The sequence below is a fragment of the Aythya fuligula genome, chromosome 6 (assembly GCF_009819795.1).
Source record: "Aythya fuligula isolate bAytFul2 chromosome 6, bAytFul2.pri, whole genome shotgun sequence".
Taxonomy (NCBI): domain Eukaryota; kingdom Metazoa; phylum Chordata; class Aves; order Anseriformes; family Anatidae; genus Aythya; species Aythya fuligula.
In genome coordinates this window covers 7,197,848-7,219,933 of record NC_045564.1, presented here as the reverse complement: position 1 = coordinate 7,219,933, position 22,086 = coordinate 7,197,848, and the positions used below count along the sequence as shown (strand labels likewise).

Sequence of the window (22,086 nt, the reverse complement as noted above, 5' to 3'; positions counted from 1 at the left end):
CTGGTAGGTCCTATAAGGTACTTGTGCACTTACTGTATATAGTGCAGTACAGGGGATGTCAGTGACAAGAATCACACAGAATTGACGTGTGGGCAGATCCCTCCACCTGCAGTTGCCTGATTATGTCTTTCTTTGTGTTTCCTTTGGATAGTTTACAATTCGTGCTTGTTTGGTATAGTGAACGTTAATATTACACAAACTCATTATGGTACCGCTGCAGCCATAAATGCCAAATGAATTGATACAGCTTAGGTAGTTTGTGTTCACTGCGTCTGGCAAATTAAATTTTATGGGGAGATTGCCAGGCAATTTGGTGAAGTAAAACACACAAAGAGCTACATAATCTTCTTGTCATTTTCAGAGATGAGAAGCTTGAAAGATACTGTTTCCCATCGTAGTTGTTCTGATTGTCATTTTAGTGAGGGAGGAGCAGGCTATGCGGTGGCAGGGTGTTGTACTCCTCTGACGGCTGGAGTCTAACATTACAGGACCACAGGCTGGGGACAAGAGTTTGCAGTGAGATGATGAGCCCTCCAACTCTTAGGCTTCAAAGGCCTGAGAGAGGGCATTTACTTTCTAAAGAAAGTGCTAAAGTTTCTCTGGGTTGATCTCAGCCCTAAATCCTTGCAGCTTTTGCCCGGGAGAGGCGCCGCTGGTTGAGCGTAAAGCACTGGTTGGATGCATAAAGCAGCATGTGCCTGTTCCCTCCCACGTGAGAGCTATTTGGATGTGAATCGATAGCACAGAGCTGTGGCTCACAGCAAGAGGGCTGGAAAGAGGGAAGCCTCAAGGCAAGTTTCCAGCTCCAAAGCAAGTGTCACATCCTTCTTCCTCCAGGGATTAGAGATGTACTGAAGGTGCAAGGTGCAGACACAGCTTCAGTACTTGTATCGCACCCAGACTGGCTTTGTACCAGCATTTCTTTAGGACCTGTGCTGCCGGGAGCAGAAGCTTGCCCATACTCTAAGCCCATAGCAGTGCCCTGTGTTACAAAGTCCATCCCAAGACTGATGCAGTTTTGAAGTAAAAAATTAGCATCCTAAGCTAAATTGAATTCTTTCATGGCATCTGAACTCTTCAGTTGCAATTTCAGCTCTTTGGCTTTTTCCAGCTTTTATTTTCCTTTGTCTAGAGATATTCTAAAAACATGGAGTTTTAGAAGGTCTGTGCTTCTGAGAGATAAACCGAATCCTCAGCAGTGTTTCCAGGAGCATGGTACCCCAGTTAGTGCTTGAGTGTCCTACATTCACAGCCATTAGATGATTCATTCAGGTATTTGTAACAAGTACTGTCCTGTGTGCACAGAGATAATACTAATACAGAAAGCACTCTGTGTACCCAGTGGTGCTTTTTGCTCTAAATCCTTGGCTAATTCCTCCTGAAAAACGTCTATACTGTTTGTTACTCGCTGATGCTGTCTCTGTAATTCTACTCCATTCGCTGTATATCATGGAATGTCTGCCAACCCTGCAATTAAGTATCAAGCTAGTTTTTTAGGAGAGGGGTCTAATTCGTATGTCCAGGGAGACTGTTCCGCTTGGCTACAGCAGGGTCTGGTATGCCAAAAGACAGCTTTTAGTTCCCTGAGTAGTGTCTGGTATGCCACCCCAGCAGTCCTGGCACAGCGCTAGGGCTGGGAATGTCTCACGGCTGAACATCTGTACGTGTCTGTACATAAAAAGATCATTCCAGAGAGAAACTGGGCAAGGAGTTACCTTTATGATTAATTTGATCTGGTTTCTGAATTTGAGAAGTAGCCATTTCCAAATTACAGAATTATAAAGGAGAAGGCTGTTAGTGATTTTTAGATGCATTTCATGTCAGTGTGGCATCTTCCCTTCCAAAGCTTATCACAGACAACAGGGACTGTTCATCCAGCGAGATGGCTGCCGGAATTCAGCAGCATTAATTAGGCTCTTAAGTAATGGGTGAATTTCCAAGGTACCTGTAGTGCTCCAGTGGTGGATCAGATCTGAGGACTAATAACGACCTCCTTTACAGACTGAAATCCAGCAGGTGGGGACGGTAAGCACCACTCTGCTCAGTTAGAGCTGGAAGGAGGGATTTTGGAGAGCAGTCAGGATTTGGAGGGGCACTTCCCAGTGTGCCAGCACAGGTGAGCTTGTATGAGGGGTACTGTCCTTGCTGGTGGGGAAAGCTAGCATCCGTTTCTCTTGGCAAAGAGAAAATTCAGGAGGGAGTCATGATTTGTTTGTGATTCTCCTTGTGCCCAGGGCTTTGGTGTAGCAATCACTTTCTTCTTAGTCCTCACTTCTTTTTCTTTAAGAAAAGGCAGTTAATTGACCCTGATCTTGAGTGGACTTTTTCTCCAGACATGTCCTGGCCATGTGGGGCTAATAGCAGTAAAACTACTTCATCCCAAAGTCAATAGATAATTTGTGTGAAGAGGTATCAAGGCTAGATGGGGCCATACAAGTATTTTGTCTAACCTCCTGGCATAACATCAGCCAGGGATTCGTCTCCTAATTTCTGCTTCAAGTGCAGAAATGCTCTTTGAGGTGCAGTTTGTCTTCCCAAAAGATTATCTTGATCGTATCATTTGGGATGGAAAATGCATCACAGTTTAGAAGAGTCTCAGTGGGCATTTAACACGGACTTAAGCGGGGTTTGGATCTTGAAACTGTCCACCACACACCTTTTAGTGCTAGATTAAGGAGCTGCCAGTTACCAGAAATCTCTTCTGCCTAAGGGGCTGAGTAGGATAGCATCATTTGTACAGGTTTGGTGTTAGGGCAGAACACCACTGATGTCTCCTTTTTATTAGGTTTGTTTGTGTCATTTGCCATCCCTCTGCTTCTGCAATATCTTCCCCCAAATAATAACCAAATCTTTCCTTAGATTTCATGCTTCATATTGGGTTGGGTTTTGGGGTTTTTTGTTTGTTGGTTTTGTTATTTTTGTTGTTTTACTTTCTATCCAGTGTCTTTAATTGCTTCTCCTTAGAAGGTGAGCAAAAATGTTGAAAATGTTGGTAGTCTTTCTTTAGTATTTCTGCAAGGATCTCTCTTCCTTAGGCAGGTGTTGCAATAAATGATGAGCTTGCAAATTAGTTAGAGGTTGTATCAAAGGGTTTCATAGCATTTCAGAAACTTACATTGCCTCTACCTCTTTTTTTTTTTTTTTTTAAATCTCTGTAGTTTTCTTGAAAAACTGCTTGGTTTATTAGGAATATTCTAACTCCGTATGAATCCATTCTGTATCTTTCAGTAAATACTATGTTTGGTTTATTTTCCTAGTAGAGCCTATGTAACAGTGTACCAGATACTGCAATTGCTGCCATCAAACCTTCAAAGTAATTCTGCAAGTCCCACCAAGCTTTCCTGGAAGATCTCATTCCTCTTCTGTGCTTCCCTAAGTTTTAATGACATCCTGGTGGTGGGAGGCTCCTGTCTGTTCTGCTCTGCCTTTTCCATTATGAAGTTCTCAGTAGCTGTTCGTGTTTTGTTGGTGCCTAGTCAACCATCACAAATGTGTTACCTACAATAACTTTCTTCTTGCAAGTATTTTCTTCTGGGAAGAATTCTCTGAAGTGTGTCTATTTCTAGTCTTTGTTAGAAATGTAGATAGCACCAGGCCATTTTATAGTCCATGATAAGCAGGACTAATACCAGAGTGGCACTAGTCAGCATTATTTCATTGCTCACGGTGAATGAAGTAGGAAGAATAAACATGCAAAAATAGGCCGTAAAATACATTAGGTGAAAAATTATGTCAGTCTTAATAATTTATATGAAAAAGGAAAGCTTCTCTCAAAATGTGTATATTTAGAATACGAGTATTTAAATACCTGTTTAAAGCGTGCTAAGTTTGCCAGAGGAAAAAGGAAGAAAATTCATATGGAGAACTCAAAGAGAATACATGATGCCCAGCTCTTCACAGAGAAATCTTTGAAACTGTTTTATGGCAATTAGTCTCTTGCTTTGCAGCCAGACCAGCTGAAATAAGTGAAATTTCTCAAGGACCAAGCCCTTCTCAACCTGAATAGAATATCAGGACCAACTTCTTAAATTGCCTCATGATTTGGAGGTCAAGTGCCTTAAAACAGGAATTTTTAACAGGATTTTTAAAACGTGTTAGTTATTTTCTGTCAAACTCAGGCTCCTGAATACAGGCATACAGAGTCAGACAATCTCAAAGTGCTGGCTGGCATTTGGGGTTGAGCATACCTTTTCTATTAATTTAATGCATGTTTAAAAACAAGTCACTAGCTCACAGTACTCCTGGTGAGACCTAATGCAAGTTAACACTCAGTGGAATCACTGGAAGAGATGGTAGCTGTCTGTTGCTTCAAACCTTGATATCTGACATGTAAATTTACTGAGCTTCAGTATAAACTGGTTTAAAATCAGGCAGCATCTGTGTAATCCATGAATAGCTGCTGGCTCTGTTAACAGTCAAGAGAGCTCACAGCTGATCCATTTTCTTTCCCAAAAAGAAAAAAGTCAATAGATATAAAGAGAATAAGTAATAAATATTTCTACACTTCACTGATGAGGCATTCTTGGAAAAAAGCAAGCTAAACAACTCTACATAATTCAGTAGTTGGAAAAATGGACTAAGAGTCAGGAAATAATTATGAGAGCTGGGAGAAAATTTTCCTTCAGTGCCCGGGTTTGAAACAGAAACTGCTAGTGAAAAACCTCTGCTTCTGTGGAATTGTGTTTGTGGTTTTGTTAAAACAATAACCACACCTGAAAATACAAGGGATTGTGATTTGGAAGTGCACCTGGCAAGGCTCCAAGAAGTTGTCATTTAAACACCTGTCTGCCCTTGATGGTTGGGGCTCACGAGCCGGAGAGCAACATCCACAGCATCCCACGGCGACGGGACTCGTGTGGTAACGCCTGGAGCATAAGGTAGCAGGAGGATTCGGGAGCGTCCTGTGCCAAACACTGTACTTTCTAAACATACGTTCAGTGGGGATAAATGCCAACACAGCCTAAAATTCCTTTTGTTAGCCAGAGTAAAGAGTCTGCCTTTCTTGTTAAATGCTGTCGTTTGGAAGGGGGGGAGGAAAAATTATGGAAGCTATAAAAAGACTCTCCAAAAGATGTGGTGGGGAGAAGTGGGAGGAGGCACAGATGAAGTTTAGATTTAGAATGTTAAAAAATGATTATTTTATCCAAATCAGTTGGATGGTTATTTCTTCTAGAGTATTATTGCCACCCGAACCTCAGCCCTGCTCTAAATCAACTCAGCATTTCATCAAGAAGCCTATTCTTCGCTATAAGAGACCAAGAGTGCACAATTATGGGTTTCTTTTCCCCCTTGCATAATAAAATTGGGAGATTATCATCAAGTTTCTATTCAGATTTTAGGGAGGCTTTTTTATTTTATTTTTAAAACCCATCTTTGTCTGTAAGAGCTCCCTGTTCAGGCCAGCATGCTGTAATGATTACTGCTGTAAAGGCTTCAGTGGAGATGTGCTCTATTTCATTCTCAATGAGGGCTGATGGCATTTTGAGAGGCTCAGAATACCCTTTGATTACTGTATAAAACAGACTGGGGAAGATGGCGATGCAGCGTGCAGCATAGGAGGGGGCTGCTGCTCAGAGTGTTGCTCATCAACTTTCTTTTGTGCTTTTTTTTTTTTTTTTGGTCTGCCATATCGCAATCACAAATCATGGCCCTGTTGTCGGCTTTAAGGTCCCATTCCCCATCCTTTCCCTGTTTGGGGATTTGAAGCTCGAGGTTTGTACAGAAAAAGAGCTGCCGCTGCTCCTGTGTTTTGGACAGATGCTACATGAGCAGGAGCAGTGCCTGGACCCTTCTCTCCCTCAGGGAACTGTGCGAGTAGCTAGGCGATGGTACATCGTCTCCTCCCAACGGTGGGGAACTGGCCCAGTGTTAAAAGGGGCCGTTTACTGCAAAACATCTTGGAGTGTGTATTAAAGAAAAGGAGTGACAGAAAACTAGTCAGTGGTGACAGGGAGGATACGGGAGTAAAAGGGATTGAAGGAGGAAAACAGACACATGCAAGATGCCTCTCTTCCTGCTCTCCTGTCTGCTTGACACTCCAGTGTGTTCATATAAAATAGCAGGGGAAACAAATTTTTGCATCTTCGCTCTTGTGCCATGCTTATGTCAAATTGCAGATTTTGCCAGCTGAAGTCTGTTTGCCAACCCTCCTGAAGCTCAGTGCAAGATGCAAGGTTTGAGAAGTTTGGAGGTTGGAGGATGGTTCCATGGAGGATTTTTGATGCAATATAGCAGAGCACAGCTTTTATTCACAAGCCAGGTACTGAAGGTGGGGCTATGGCAGAGCACTTCACCTATGTTTCCGTGCTGGTGTGCTAGGAAACTTGATTTTGTGGCCACATCTTGCACCTCTTAACGGGCTATTTTCATCAGCCGTCTGCTAATCCTTGAGTCCCTTACTTGGTGAGGTTTTAGACAGAAAAAGGAGGGTGTATGTCTGGTATTTTCCAGTAATAGCACAGGAAATAGTCTGTGCAGTATTTAGGTATCTCATTTCCTATAGACCTATGCCAAGAATGTTAGGCATGTTTCATTTATGATTTACACCATTTACTGTTCACAGTCTGTGCCATATTACTCCTGGAAGGCTCTGTTGAAATTTGGGCATCCCACTGTGCACGGATTGCTCTAAAAGAACCTGGAAGTCTGAAAACAGACAGATGTTATCTACGAGTCACCTGCAGCTATTAATTAAGTCAGTACTGAACTGAATCCAGGTCACCAGTGAACTGCCTGTACTGATATTGAACAAGTTCAGGAATGTCATAAACCCGCCATACTGCCTGGACATGCTCTGGCATATTTCTGTCATACCCGCAGCCTCTGTGAGCTTACACTGCCTGCACATCTCACCTTTTTTCTGATAAATGGCAAGCAGAAAAAGCGTACATACAGAAAAGACTTAGTCCTTTTTTGTTTTGTTTTGTTTTGTTTTGTTTTTTTCCCATTTCATCTCACTGATCTAAACTGGATGGATCATACCTTGGTCGTGGAAGGGGCAGACATCAGAGATGAGAGCTCACACAGAATGGTGCTTTACACTTTTTTTTATACTTGTAGTGCATAGATATTTAAGTTAAAACGTTTACCCATATTCTGAAAAAGGCTAATGCTGGAAAAGTGGCTGGGAACTTGTAATTTCCAACACATTCATTGCTCCCCATGGGACTTCATGACCATTGAGCCAAGGACATATTTCTGTTTGTGTGCTTGAGAAAACTGATGTGAGACATGCACAGATCCCAAACTGGTTTCGGAAGACGTATGTCTCCAGAATGTTGTGAGTTTTTTTCTCTGTGCTAAAGTGCTGCAGGGTGCCAGCAATGACCCATACCTGGTGCCAAGCTGTGTCACCTGGGGACTTTTCTTCACGGGCCTAGAGAAAGTGCCCAGTGGGGAAGGGAGTTTTCCTAAGTACAATGAGGAGCCTGGGCTGGACAGAAGAGAGAGCATGAGGAATGCCAGACTCGTGAACTTTTTTGTCCAGCCAGCAAAGTGACAGCTTCTCAGCCCAGGGCCCCTTGGTCAGTTGCATTGCACGTACCAGTTGAGCAGTGCCTGAGTTTCCACAGTGGGGGCATGGAAAGAGCAGGCTGATGAAGGAAAAAACACAGACCTCAGTGTTCCCAGAACCACTTCCAACCGTACCCGCAGACACCAATCCTTTCCAGTAGCACTGAGGATTCTCTGGTTTCCTCATGCTCCAGACTTACCCATCTTTAGGAACGAGTGGTGGGAAACCTTTGTAGAACATTAAACTTCCCTGATTCAGAAGAGGAGAGGATAAACTACAAAGCTCACAGTCTCATGGGTGCTCCTTAAGTCAGGGTAGTTGTCCATCCCTGTAGAAGTCAATAGATCTAATTGCACATGCGCCCTGAGGCTTGCTTGAAGATACCGAGTGGTAGCATCCAAAGTTCAAGCACCCTCAGATCCTGTAGGACCCATACAGGGATCACCAGGGTGCTCCATCCATTTTACCTGTGCACCAGCTGTTCGCCAGCAAGGGGGTCTTCTGGTGTGGGGTAAGCTGTCCTGCGTGTATTGCATTCCTGCCTCTGCTCACTGCTGCTCTGACACCAGGAAGCAAAACTTTCCTCTTGAGAAAGGTTCCCTGAACCTGTTCTCTCCAGACCTGAGGAAGCAGCGTGAGTGCTGGTGGAGCAACAAACGTGTGTGACTGCAAATGTGAGTGGTGTGCCGGATTTGTCAAGCCAGGCTGCACTTTACATTTTACACAGCTTGGCTCTGAGCAGGGGCTAGGACCAGAAACCTCCAGAGCTCTGCAAAGCCCTCTAGCCATCAATATACAAACGGCATTTAATTTCTGTGTAGCATTACACAACAGTCTTGTGGTACAGGGTTTTTTTTTTTCCTTTGATTTTCGTCTCAGACATGTTTGCTCTCAGAGGCAGGGCAGAGGGAAGCAGGACTGTTCCTGAGCAGAGGTGGCTGCTCTCCTGCAGTGGTCTTTCCTATTTGAATTTCAGTTCAGATCAGTTGTAAATACCAGACAGCTCCCTTGAAATGTAACTGGAGTTTGCTCAGGGCTGGTGGTGCAGCTCCGCGTGGTGTGCTCTGCCTGCAGCCCCACCAGAGCATCCCCAGCATGTTATTCAGACCCACTTGCATAAATCAGCTGTCCTCTTTCTGGGCAAACTGCTGCAGCAAGATCTACTCAACCTGTTATGCTTGCTAGGAGGCTGCAGTGTGGTGACTTGCGCCTGGATATTGACTTGGTTTTAAATCAGGTAAACCTGGTTTGGCTTGGTTTCTAATCAGGTAAGGAGGAAAGTGAGTTACTTCTAAGTGCACGCAGAGCTCAATCAAAACAGGTGGTCACTGAGTTGCCTGAAGCGAGGGCCACAAGATGCTCCTGGACGGTACGTGTGGGGACTGAGAAGGTGGGGGGAGTGTTCTGCTCCTGCTGCCTGCTTCGGTGCTTTTCGTGTACGAGAGCAGATGGAGTGAAAGGGAGCTGGGTGTTTGTGTGACCAGGAGCACTATCTGGGTTCAGGCGTGTGTGTGTGCAGTTTACTAAAGCCTTGCCTTGAGTAAAGAGAAATTTGTCAGTCGCATGAGCTTAGCAGATTGCTTAGCGAACAAGGAATTATAATAATCTCAGCAGGTTCGGGGAAAACATGCTCGCAGCACTAAGGGTGCTGCTGGGAGGCTGTGCTAGCAAGCAAGTCGTGGGGGTGCCAGATCCTGCTGGAGAGCAGAGTTGTCACCTGTTGGGTGACAGTCCCAGCCACCCACAGTCCCACAGTAGCGCTGTCACTCACCTTCAGCACTTCCTCCAGCTGAAGTGTGCGGCAGGTGCAGCTTTGGAGGAGGCTGTGGTCACTGTCAGGCTGCTGCAGGCAGGAGCGGGAGCGCGGCCCTGGGTGCCCTCCTGCAGGCACAACGCTGGTCCTGAGTGAAAAGAGGCAAGGCAGAGGCACACAACCGCGTACACATGAGCAGCAGGACCCAACGTGGCTTTGATTTCATTGCGGTTTAATAGGCAGCCAGCAATGTTATGTCCTTGCTATGAAGGAGGAGGTATTTACTTTTGGGAGACTTTAGAAGCAAGGAATTGGAAAATGCAATTAATGAATAGAAAGCAATAACACAAGCCAATATTCAAGTGTTATTTACCTCTCTTTTATCAAGGCTCATTTTACACGTGCATTAGCTGTTACAGTAGTTGACACATCGCTGGTGTTTAATACCAAAGGGCCTTTAAAAAGGCTTTAGGGCACGCTTGCTTGTTTTTAATCGTTTCTCCCCGATGTCACGTTTGTGCCGAAAATTGAATCATGTAGTATAAAGAAAGAAATCTCAGGCATTTCTGGTTAGAGCTGCTCATGAGCAGTTAAAAATGCTGGGCTCCTTTTGGAGGCTGTGTAGAGCTTTAGTGTCAGTGGATGTGTGCACTCTGGAGCTAACAGATACAACGCATATTACACTATCAAAAGGGTGATTATTGATTCCTTTTTTTTTTTTTTTTTTTTTGAAGTCCTTGTCCATCACAACAAGCTAGAGACAGTGATCATTCAGGTCAGAATTTCAGCATCAGAAATCCAAAAACCAAGGTCTTCCCAGTAAAGGAACATATGCTACTCTTTCAAGATAGCACTTAAAATGCAAAAGCAACTGAATCAAAAAATAAAAAAAAAAAAGAACAAAGTAAACTGGTTCACACATACAAATCAAGCTATTTAAGCTTTTTTTTGCTAAGATCCAGATGCATTTTCTGCTCACAGTGTGATTCACGTACTGACCAATAAAAGTTGGCTGGGGCTTTCAGTACTTATCTTGGAAGCCTACAAAATGATGACATCACGTTGCAATTAGCAAGCAATTTAAAGACATTTAAACAATTATATCACATTTTCAGCCCCACTAATTGGCACTGCAGCTGTTTTCTTTGCCTCCTCTTTTTGGAACGGTGGCCACAGGGTATTAGCTCATGGGGAAAAACGGTAGAGAATTAAAATGGGTGCGGAAACCAGCGGTTTTGAGAAGAGCCAAGCTGTAAGGTTCTGTGTTAGGAGAAGCTGTTGCAAGACAGCTATGTTTAGTACAGAGCTAAAGGGGAGGCATGAAGAAAATACCATTATCCTGATCTCATTTGGCAGCTCACTGGCTGGGGAGGGTCTTATCAGCAAAAATAGATTAAGTGCGTTAATGCCGGTCCATTCTCTCCTGATGTCTTGGGACAGGGCTATTCTGAGAGGGCTTGTTATTATGTTGTTACACTTGCATAGTGTGTACTTAAATGTTATAATCATGGCCAAGAAAATCTAAAGATAGGACGGTAGGTTTAGCCTTTTGTGATGAGGGTGGAGCAAAGCATGTCCACAGATAGATGATGTGGCCATCCTAGCACAGAATTTAAGTTTTTAATCATCTAAATATTTACTGGCAGAGGCACATAGCTCTACGTATCAAAGTCAAGGCTGTTGACAAAAGACTTGCTTTTCTAAGTTGCCTTTAAGAGATCCCTGTGGGCTGTGAACTAAACATAGTTCAAGACAGCCTTCCCTTACTCATCCAGAATCCGTGAACCACAAGTGGAAATTCATGGGGGTGCCTCCGTGAAAACAGAGGGATATAAGCTAAAGGTGATTAAGACAGCTTGTGTAGTACCAAATGGGAAAGGAGTGGTTATATTCACTTGTTTAGTGTCTGTGAAAAGTGGATGCGTGCTAATCATTTGTGCAGCAGCAAACTCTGCTGACCTGCGTTCGATACTACCACAGCATTGCCACAGCTCTTCGTGCTTTCTAGAGGTCCATAGCCACCTTGGAAATCATAGGAGACTCCCAGTCTCTCTCTGGCCATTGCTTTATGATCTTCTGCAAGCCACTGTTCCTTTGTTTCTGACCATCACTGTACTTACCTGGTGCCAGCTCTTCCAGCATCACTTTTCCTTGAGAGCTTCTCAGCTCTTCCTCCTCCTCCTCCCTGGGCACTGGCAGGGGTTCTCTGAGACTGCAGGCAAGATCCTCTCCATCACTTCCTTCCAGAACCGTATTTCCCTGGGACAAAACAAGTATGGAGAGAGTCCTGTTCAGGCTTTGACAACAAGGGGCAGACAGGCAATTCACCTAACAGAGGTTTTCCTGCACTTCTGTATTTTGTACCTTGGAGCATTTTTTAGAAGGTCATAGTTTGGCTAAACACCAATGAATTTTCATGAAAATGGAGAAAAGTGTATCCGTAACTAGGGCTTGTCTACCACACTAATGCCTCACACATCAGGGGCTAGATCCAAGTAACAAAATGGCTGTGGGAATTTTTCTGATACTGGCAAATGAGCATGTTTGATCAATAGAAATGGGGCTTCAGGCAGGTAGCCAGCAAGCATTAAAAAAAAAAAAAAAAAAAGTTTGTTTTTAAAGGTTTTCCCTGATGCAGATACTTAGCTTAAACCAGAACCCTTTTTAAATAAAGGAAGATAATAGGCACCATCATCTCCATCCCGATGTTCTAGCAAGAAGTTTATAAGGGAAAGCTTGACTGTGTTATCTCCCATCCTTACAAACTGAGGAAGTGTGTATTCTAGCTTGGGTATGTTTCTTGTGTGGATGTTTTTGAAAACTTGTTTTTTGTTTTTTTCTGAAGTGGAGTGTTCTCAGGGAGCTTATTTATTTTCTGAAGCAGTGGTCTTTTTTTTTCATTTGTCTCAATTTTAGACCTTCAAAATGAAGCAAAATCAGAAACGAAGTAGTTATGAAGAACAGATCTTGTAATCTAAAAATGAGCATTTTGTCAGTAGCAAAACACATGATAATAAGAGGTTTTATTTTGATTTACCTCCAAAAATCAGCATTTCCTCGGTGAGAAAGAGGTCAGTTCTGAGCAGCACTAATAGATACAAATACAGCCTCTGTGCTGTTGATGTTACAGCAGTTCAAGGTCCACAGGGCATTGTAAGATGGTTCCAAAAACACAATCTCAAAATGATGATCTCTGCATGGAGACATTGATTTGCAGCCTCTATAATTCTCAGTAAAATCTGTTAGCATGTGATACAGAGCTAAAGTTAAAAGGCTGAAAGCAGGACCATGGGACATTGGCAAGTGGAAGTCCAGGGGATGTTGTGGTATTTGGGCTTCCCAAAGCTCTTCAGGATTATTTTCCCAGTAATACTCAAACTGGCTGCGACAGACTAATGACAGTCCTGTGCCCTCCCTGCTTTGTCCCTGGGATAGGAAGCATTGCTTGGAGCTAGGTGCTTTCTGCACTTCTGCTGCCCTGTCCATCTGTCATTCTTTCTGCTTTTCCCAAAATGAGCCAGGAGATATTTGCAGCATATATGGATGGCTGTCAGTAGGTGTTAACGCGGCACTTGCTATTAGTCATCAAGGGGAATGTGGTAGCCCTCCCTGAGGCAGGTGGGCTACCACATCTTGCTGGCATCGGTGAGACATTTGTCATCATTTAATTCTTTGGATTTTGGATTCAGTTAGGAAACCTGATGTGCATGTTTCTCCCCGTTACCTCATACAGCTCATGTGACTTGTTTCATTCATGTGATCTCTTTTTATGTATCCATCATTCCATTTTTCTCTCTTATTAGAGTGAAATTGGACACAGCCCTCCTCCTGCCTACACCCCTATGTCAGGAGTAAGTATTTCACATTCAACCTTCATCCTTTAGGTTTTCGTCCTTCCTTCACCACCTGTTGTCTGTTTCCAGCTCCTTATTCCTACACACACAGCTCAAAAGCCAACAGTGAATGCAGTGTGGGTGTGTAAGCCATCAAATAGTCAGGGGTCTCTGAACTCCGCCTGGATTCATCCACAAGCTCTATGGACCCACACGCAAAATGACTGCCAACATGTCTTGAAAAAGCATTTAGGAAACACACGTGGATGAATCTGTCCATTTTTCCTTCTTATTTATAGGTCACGATGTCAAAATTTCCTTGCACACCCCTGCTGACAAGCAATATGGTAGGTGGCATCAAACCATTGCATCGAGGTGCCAGTGAGAGCACAGCTCACCAGCCCGAAATGCCCTGCCTGATGGGATTACATAGTGTTTGGGTGGTGACTGGTGCTGCAGGACACCCTAAAAGTAGCCCCCTGGGAATAAACAGGTCAACGATGGTGTCCTCTATCCCTGGCCCCCTTTGCAGAATATTTCCGTACCATAAGGTTTAAGGTTTTTGTTCTGGGATGCTGCCAAAATAATAGAAGAGGAGAAACTGCGTTTGCCTCTTGCAGCTGTTCATCTCCAACCTCCACGTTTGGGTAGGAGACAAGTTTTCTAGCCCCATTTCCAGCCAGCTCACTTCCCTGCTGCCCTTGCTGCAGTGGTGGTGCCTCCCTGGGGGGAAGCCAGCTCAGCAGCACTGGGCAGGCAGATGCTTTGCTGGCCTGCAGTGGAGCCTGTGCTGCTGCTGGCCCCGCAGCGCTGGAAATGCAGCAGCCTGCAGGATGGATGGGGCTTCTCCTGCCTGGTGAAATGCGTCATTGGGCAGGAAGGCCACGGGAGCCGCAGACACGACTTGCTGTTGAATCTTCCCTCCCTTCGGAGCCTCCTTTCTAATGCTGTCTTTTCTTTTCCTACAGAACCAGTTTGTGTATAGAGATGGCGGCTATGCTGCAGAGCAAGGAGTGCCGATGCCATACAGAGCTCCTGGCTGCATAATCCCAGAAGCCCCAGTTGCTCAAGGGGCCACAGCAGAGATCTTTGAAGACAGCTGCTGTAACGGCACGCTGCGAAAACAAGTGGCCACCCTGGCAAAAGAGGACAGCAGCACCCAGAGGTACAGCGCTGATCCCACAGTCTTCATACCTGAGCGGGTCATCCGGGGAGAGCTGGATGAGGATGGGTACATGACGCCGATGCGAGACAAACCTAAAACAGGTAAAAATGTGTCTTTCCAGAAAAGATCCTAGTCTAGCCTGAATATATTTTCTGTTTTTCTGTATCAGGACCTTCTCACCAAAAAAATGGATTTATCAACTAACCCAGCAAGACTGAAACGTTCTGATCTGGTGAATGTTTCTTTGCAGGGGGATTCCATTTTCTTTGCTTAATTTTCAACTTAGAAAGACTGAACTGTGCTATAATGTTAGCTTTGGTATTTCCCCCTTTATACTTTGTTTCTGGGAAGGAACGAGAGAGGAACGAGGAAGAATTTAAAAACAAAAAACAAATAACAAACCCACTTCTTATCCAAGAACAAATATTTGGTTATCTCCAAGAGAAGAATCTTTCTTTGGCCAGCCATAGTCTCCACGTTGCTTTGTTTATTGATCTTCTTTATCTTCATGGCATTGTGCTTGGTAAATGTCATGTTGAACATATCACAGAACCAATACACACAGTTGGCATTTTATACCCAGGGGAAGTTTAGGATTGAAAGAACATGATGTGCTTCAGAGAGACCATCACTGCAAGGTGAAGTTTGCCTACATCTGTGCCAGCTCGGAGTGTTACACTTCCCACTTGGCCTTCATTCATTTCTGTCTTTGTAAATAGTGACAGCAGTCATTTTGCTGTAAGGGGATGTGTCATTAGTAATTTGCTTTCAAACATTTGCATTAGCTTTAAAGAAATTAATTAATGCAAATGTAAATGCCAAGTAACTACTGCTTCAGAATTTGGAAGCCACATTATGTTACATGGTGGAAATAGAGGGAGTTCTGGGACTGACCCAGGGCAGTAGCAATTGGAGTGCACTCATGGCTCTGCACTTCAGCAGTCGGCCTTGCAATAAGGGACTGGATGCCTGAGTTTGTTGCAGCATCAGCGTACGCAGGTGGTGGTGTACACAGAGCATAACATTTCACAGGAGCTGCCCAAGCCCCAGGGAGGCAGTAGTGGCGGCCCAGGAGAAAGCAACTCCTTCCTGTCTCACCGGGCACAAACTCAGGGATGTCACGGTGTGGTCATGATGCTGCATACGCTCTGCCATTTGGGAGACTCAGATGAAAGCACAACGTGGTTGGCATTGCTTCAGAGTTCCTACTGCACTGTTAGCAAGCCGTATGTGCCTGTTCCCCCTTACTGATTCAGCAAAGTTTTAGCTACATGTTCAAAATAATCTTGCTGAGCCTTGAACATTGGCATTTAATGTTTCTGGCCCCTTCCTGGATAAAACCAGAGTTGAAGTGAAGACCACAGCCACCTTCTCATCTCCATGCAGTACAGCAGCGCTGTATGTAGAAGGGGAGTACTGTCACCTCTGTCCTTTCTCAGGCGTTTCCTTGACCCTCTGGCCACAGTAGCTGCAGGCAGGGGTCCATTTCCTTACAGGGCAGGGCACTGTGTGGACCTGTCTCCAGAGCTTTTTGTGGTATTAATCCACAGCAAGTGCTCTGAAGGAGCTGTATGTAACCTGCTCCAGCTCTTCTTCTGGAGCTGATGTCGCTCTTATACCCTTTCCAGGACCCATCTGAATCATTTTTTTCATAATGCTTCAAGGCCCTTTGTCCTTCAGGAATGGAAGGTTTTTAATCAGGCAAATTGTTCTGTTAGAAATGAAGCGGTCTTAGAAGTTAGCCCTTGGAGATGCTCTTTGTGCAGAGAGGCTTAACTAAGATTTCTGTACAGCTTTCTGGACGGAAGACATATCCTAAGCTTCATGGAGAGTCAGCCACAAAGACGAAGTGTCTCTGCATGTTTGGCTCTGTAGTTCTTACTCGGACAGGAAGGCCAGGATCAGATGAGGCATGGGCTCTGGCTCAGCACGAGCTGTAGTTCAGTTTCCAGCTTTGTAAGTCATTTTGATGAGTCACTCCATCTTCCAGGGTCCTGGATCTTCACTTTAACCCATATTGTCTGTTTAGGTTGTAAATTTTTCACTTCTAGCAAGTATGTGTTTAACATAGTTGGTGCCTGATGTCATCTGTTGTTGGAGGGATGGCTGGGTGGAAGGATGCGCTAGTCCCCAGGCTTCTTCCTGTGCAGTCTCACAGTTATATAAAAATGTGGCTTGCTACATGGATGGACAACTCTCCCTCTTTGCTTATTGATTTTTTTTATCTTTCCTCAGATTACCTAAACCCAGTGGAAGAGAACCCATTTGTCTCCCGACGAAAGAACGGAGATCTCCAAGCTGTGGACAACCCAGAGTACCACAACACTCCAAACGGGCAGCCCAAAGCTGAGGATGAGTACGTGAATGAGCCATTGTACCTCAACACTTTTGCAAACACCTTGGAAAACGCTGAGTACCTGAAGAACAATTTGCCAGAGAAAGCCAAGAAGGCCTTTGACAACCCAGACTACTGGAATCACAGCCTGCCCCCTCGAAGCACCCTCCACCACCCGGACTACCTGCAAGAGTACAGCACAAAATACTTTTACAAACAGAATGGACGGATCCGGCCCATTGTGGCAGAGAATCCTGAATACCTCTCCGAGTTCTCCCTGAAGCCTGGCACTGTGCTGCCCCCGCCACCCTACAGACACAGAAATACAGTGGTGTAGTAACCACGGTCTTACAGAAGTGGAAAGGCAACCCCTTCTAGCTGCCTCACTCTTTTTCTCTCTCCTTTTCCCTTCTCCCCTCCCTACCTCCCTTTCTTTCTCCCATGAGCTTCCTCTACTTGCCAGTTCACTCATTTTTGATATTTCCAAGTCAAAGGATGTCTTGGAGTCATTTGCAGATTGGGTTGGGAACCTGAAAGGAAGGAAGGAAAGAGACTGAAAGGAGGAGTGTACAGCCTGGCGCTTCTCGCTTCCTGCAGATCTGAGGGTCAGACGGTCGGAGAAAGCCAGGCGGTACCGTAAGGGCAGTGGCAGCGTTCCCACTGTCGTGCTGGTTCTCAGTGATTCAGCCCAGCCACTGCAGGGAAAGCCGCAGAGAAGCTGTCTCTGTCAGGAGGAACTGATGAGAGTCTGTACAGCATTCCTGGAAATTTCAATGCAGTTTCCATTGGGGGAAAAAACGGACATTTTTTATATCATGTGTGGTAGCATAGTAATTGAGATTGAGAATCCAGTTTCTTTCTCTAACACTTTCTATCCCAGCGACCAGAAATGGCTAACCTGGCTTTTCATAATCATTCAGATCTTCACTGTGGCTTTCCAAGAAATGATGATGTGACTCTAATAGCCGGCTAAACCCTTATTCTGAGCCACACCATGATTTTGTGCCACTTCGGTAACCACAGGGACTCCAGCTCAGAACTGGTGCATGACATGACCATTTTTGTATATCTGCCAACAGGACAAATGTTTTAAAGAGAAAAATCCTTTCAGAAAGGAGTAAGAAGACCCCATCTCCAACCTGTTCTTCTTGAAGTTAAAAGACAGGCCACAGAAATCAAGATTTGTATGTAAAAAGTTTTGTTTTCCTGTTTATACCTGCTGAACATAGGTACGTAAACAGACCCAAACAAATTCTTCCCTCTTTTTCTTCTTCACGATCATGACGGGAGTAGGGGATGCTGTCAGGCAACACTGAGGACCAGATGGAGAACTGGAGAGTTTGGTGTGGGTCACGAAGCCTGCTGGTGTTCTGTGGGGTGGCGGTGGGAAGGGTCCTTCAAACTGGAAGAAAGACACTGGACTGGAGAAAACGCACATAGCAGTTCACTGGAAAGTTAGTTTGCACTTAAGCTCCGATTTTATTTGAACTGTTTTCTGGATTTTGAATGAAGCAATATGGAAGTGACCAGCAAAATACAAAATAATAATTTTAAGTTAAAAAAAAAAAAAAGTGAATTGTATGTAAAGGATGACTGTGGAAATGCCAAAATGAAGCAAACCGAGTCTTTGGAACAATGTCCACCAGTTCTGAGAGGCCATTGCATTGACTGCTTCAGAGAATACAGTGACAGAGCAACCACCTTACTGCTGCCAAGTGACAGCAGAGCAAGCCCTGAAAGGGATCGGTGGAGATGAATGCCTTGCTCCGGCTTGCAGTACAGCACAGAATGCTTTTTTCTAACAGGAGGCTTACTCTTGCACAGAAGAAAGCGCATACGAGGTTTGAGAAGTCAAAATGTGCATGACTTGCAGAGCTTTCAGTCAAAAAGTGTAAATAAGTATAATTCAGTCTCCTTGCACTTAGATCTGCTTTCATCAGCCTCAGTTTTTAGGCAGACACCCCGCACACACACCCTCCTCTGTTTGGAAATAACTTTCAGCCACAGTCCTGGATGTTTTTAGCGACCTGAGGCAGATGGAGCTGGGAAGGGTGCAGAAGGGGCCAGTGACACTGATGGCTGGCTCCTGATGTGCCGAGACCTGTGCATAAGAGTATTTGCATACCTAGTTCCCACTGAAAACCTTAAGGACATATTAAGTACCCCTGTAGATCTGTCTGTGTCTCTATCCGTTAAGGCTTTTAAAGGGGAAGAAATAATACCTGTTGGAGGGCAATCTTAAGCGAATAATACCAGTTGGAGAGCAGTGTTAAATGATGCAACAGTATTTCAGTTTATGCACTTCACTACTATTAAAGTCAAGACCTTGGGGTAATCTGGAAACAAAACCAGCAATATCTGGTGGTCTGGGAATTGTACCAAGTTCCTCTAGAATCCTGCCATATGAACAGCTTGCCACCTTTAACCATAAGGGAGCAGAGGAAGGAGTAAGAGACATGCACTATTTACCCAAATCTTGGTGGCTCAGGGTCAGCTTGATAAAGGTATGAAGAGATTTCAAACCTGGGTTGGTTGGTAGGCTTGGAGGTGGAAAGCAAATGTGTGTCATCAGTCAGGGTTGGTTCTGCCAACAACCTGCTTCTGTGCCACGTGTGTTGAGGCCAGCTCGAGCCAGCTGAGCTGCACTCCAGCTGCAGAGCAGGTGCTAGACCTGTAAATGCAGTATGGAGCTGGGGAGCCCGAAAACTGCAAGGGCAAGTATGGAGCTTTGAAGCTATTGGAAGGAGATGTTGGGTCAGGTGCTACCAAGGCGGTGCGTGGTGGTGGAACAAAGTGACCCGCAGAGCACTGAGGTGGGATCGATGGCCCGTGAGCATCACGCGTCCCAGAGGCCTTGTCTCCTCCCAACGCCCTCCCGTAACCACTCATTATTTGTGATAGGAGACAGAGGCAGGGGCTGGGTGGCAGAGGCGTGGCATGAAGTCCTGCAGATGTCACTCCCAGAAGGTTTGCTGGTAGTGCTCATGGTGTCATCTGAAGTACGGCCAAAGGTACAGGAGGTTGGGCAACAGTTGCCAAGCTGCTTGGGGACAAGGACCGGCACGAGCACGGATGCCTGGCAGTGCGGCAGCAGCTTCAGTGGTATAGGTGGGTGGAGTAGAGGAGAGAAGGCATGGGATGGTTTGTCCCTCAGCAAGAGTAACTCCTAATGGAGAAAGAACCTGGTGGTAAGCTTGTGTCTGAATTCAAAGAGGGGCATGCAAAGGCTACTGGGGAGACGTGCTCAAATCCCCAAAACCCGACAGGATGGTGCTAAGTGTAGCTGCTAATGGAAGGTGAAGGCCTGCTTGTTTCTCGGGTAATTAAGTAATACCGCTATTAGAATAGTCAATATGTAAATATTGTGTTCTTTAACAATTTAACATGTCTTAGAAAACTTGAATTATTTATTCAATTTAATCATTGACTGTGGGTATGATGTAGTATATTAGGTAGTGTGGAAACACAGCGGTTCCTTGAAGTGAGGCTGAGTAGTGCTCGATGCAGAGGGCACACAAGGGATCAATGAACACAGCAGTCTGTGATGATGGAAAACTCAACACGCTGCAGCGTAACAAATGGGCATTCTTTTTCCAAGCTTTTGGTTTGAGTTGCAATTACCAAAAATGTTCCTTGCATTTCCTGCTGCGCCTATAGTTGTCCTTTGTTGCAGTGTATGGACATGCATGGTGCTGAGCACCTGGTTAACCATTTTCTTCCTCCCACTAAGAATAACACAGCCTATAAGCATATGCCTGTCCATTGAAACGGGAGTTCCTCAGAACTGGTAGGTTTTTGTCCCTTTGCCAAAAATTGCATTGAACCATGGTTAAAGGAGAAACAGCTAAACTAAGAGCAAAACTGTCTTTTTTAATCTGATCAGCAAAAATACCCATCTGGCCGTAACTCGTGTGTTTGCATTAGTGGTTATAGCTGCCATTTTGGAGCAAGGAACTCAGACAAATATACGTGAAAAATCAGGGCAAATATTCAACTATTACATTGTGAAAGATGAAGTTCAGGCTTTGTAAGGAATATTCACACGTTTGTGGGAAGAAACGGGGTATTTTCAGCCACAAACTGCATTTTGTCAGCACAAAGCAGTAGGTGAGAGCATGGGCAGAATTATTTTCTCCAGCTCTGATAAATTCTCTGGTTCTATAATGGTATCTATACACACCACTGTCAGTTTTTATGGATTTTATAATGCAGACACCTATTTATAAATGTTTTCCTTTCGCTTATCATAGCACGTACAATGGAAGAGCAGTGAATAACTTTTCAAGAGTAGATACCTGCATGTGTATCAGCCTTTGTCCAAGGCACAAAGCACACGTGCTAAATGAAGGAGAACAACAGCTTATTTTACCTAATCTCTTGCAGTGATACTTGTCTTAGATGTTACCTGCCTAGCTGAGGGCTATTTCAAACAGATGTGGAAGCTGGATTGATCTGCTGTAACGTAATTGACTGAAATCAACTTCTCCTAACTTCCTTTTTCAGTTCTTTTTCAAATTTTTCTGTACAATAGCTAAGGAGATGTGCTTACATGGCCATTTGCTCAGATGTAGCAGAGTATTTACAACTTGTTTTCAAACAGGTCATCCCTCCCAGGTAGCAAGCAATGGAAATAAATCTGAGTGTGTATCAGCGGTAGGAGCTACCACATGGATCTGTGTCAGGTACCTTAAGCTCAGCCCAGAGATCTTTCTACAGAAAAAAAAAAGTTGTGTTGACCCTGTTTTTTTTTTTTTTTACCACTTAGTAGAAAATGCATTCTTGGCTGTGGGAGTTGTATGCAGTGATCTCATTTCTTGTGTTTCTCTGGGTTAATGAGGAGAGGTGTTCCCTTCCTGTCCAAAGGGCAACTTCTGGTAAGCCCAGAAATTGGGTGTGAGGGGCAGTTGTGTTTATGTGCTGCAGGGGCCAGGCAGCCTGCACACATGCAGGCTTATTTCCAATTGAGATTTGGGTTGGAATTACACAGGAGAATTCCTCTGCCCTCAGCCACCACCAGGCCCAGCCTCGACACAAGGAAAACGGCAGCTCTGAAAGACCAGCGTGGCCCCGACTGCTCCAAAACCTGCTGGAGCCAGGCAGTCCAGGTGGGGAGTGCCAGCTGTGACAAGGGCCTGGAAATAAAGCTTGGGGTGGGTTTTTTGGTGCATATGTTCTTGATTGTTTCTTGTCCTTTTTTTTTTTTTTTTTTTTGAGGCTAGACCTACATGGGAAACTCAGGCGTTAACAAAAAATCTGGTATTGTTTTTCTGATGGGGTGTCTGTGGAGGTGTGGTGTCCTGTGTCACGGTGGTGGTGCAAACAAAGGGCCTACGTGGGCTCTGTTGGGCTGTGAAGGAGATGAGGCTTTGCTACAAGGCAGCGCTAGGTTCTCCTGGTCCTGCAATTCCCAAGGCAACAAAGCCTGGCTGCCTCGAGGAGCCCTGTGCACCCTGGGCAGGAATCTCTCCAGAAACCAACAGCCACTGT

At 44.8% G+C, this 22,086-nt stretch overlaps 1 protein-coding gene across 1 annotated transcript in view; it reads left to right on the top strand.

Annotated features, from left to right (window-relative positions):
• The window catches only part of ERBB4 (erb-b2 receptor tyrosine kinase 4), a 568,512-nt gene extending 546,731 nt beyond the window's left edge, over positions 1-21,781 (top strand). The window contains exons 26-27 of the mRNA XM_032189886.1: positions 14,068-14,365; positions 16,500-21,781. Of these exons, the coding sequence (XP_032045777.1) occupies positions 14,068-14,365; positions 16,500-16,936 (735 nt within the window). The 3' untranslated portion in view covers positions 16,937-21,781. The remainder of the gene's footprint in view (positions 1-14,067; positions 14,366-16,499) is intronic.
• Positions 21,782-22,086: the final 305 nt, after the last annotated feature.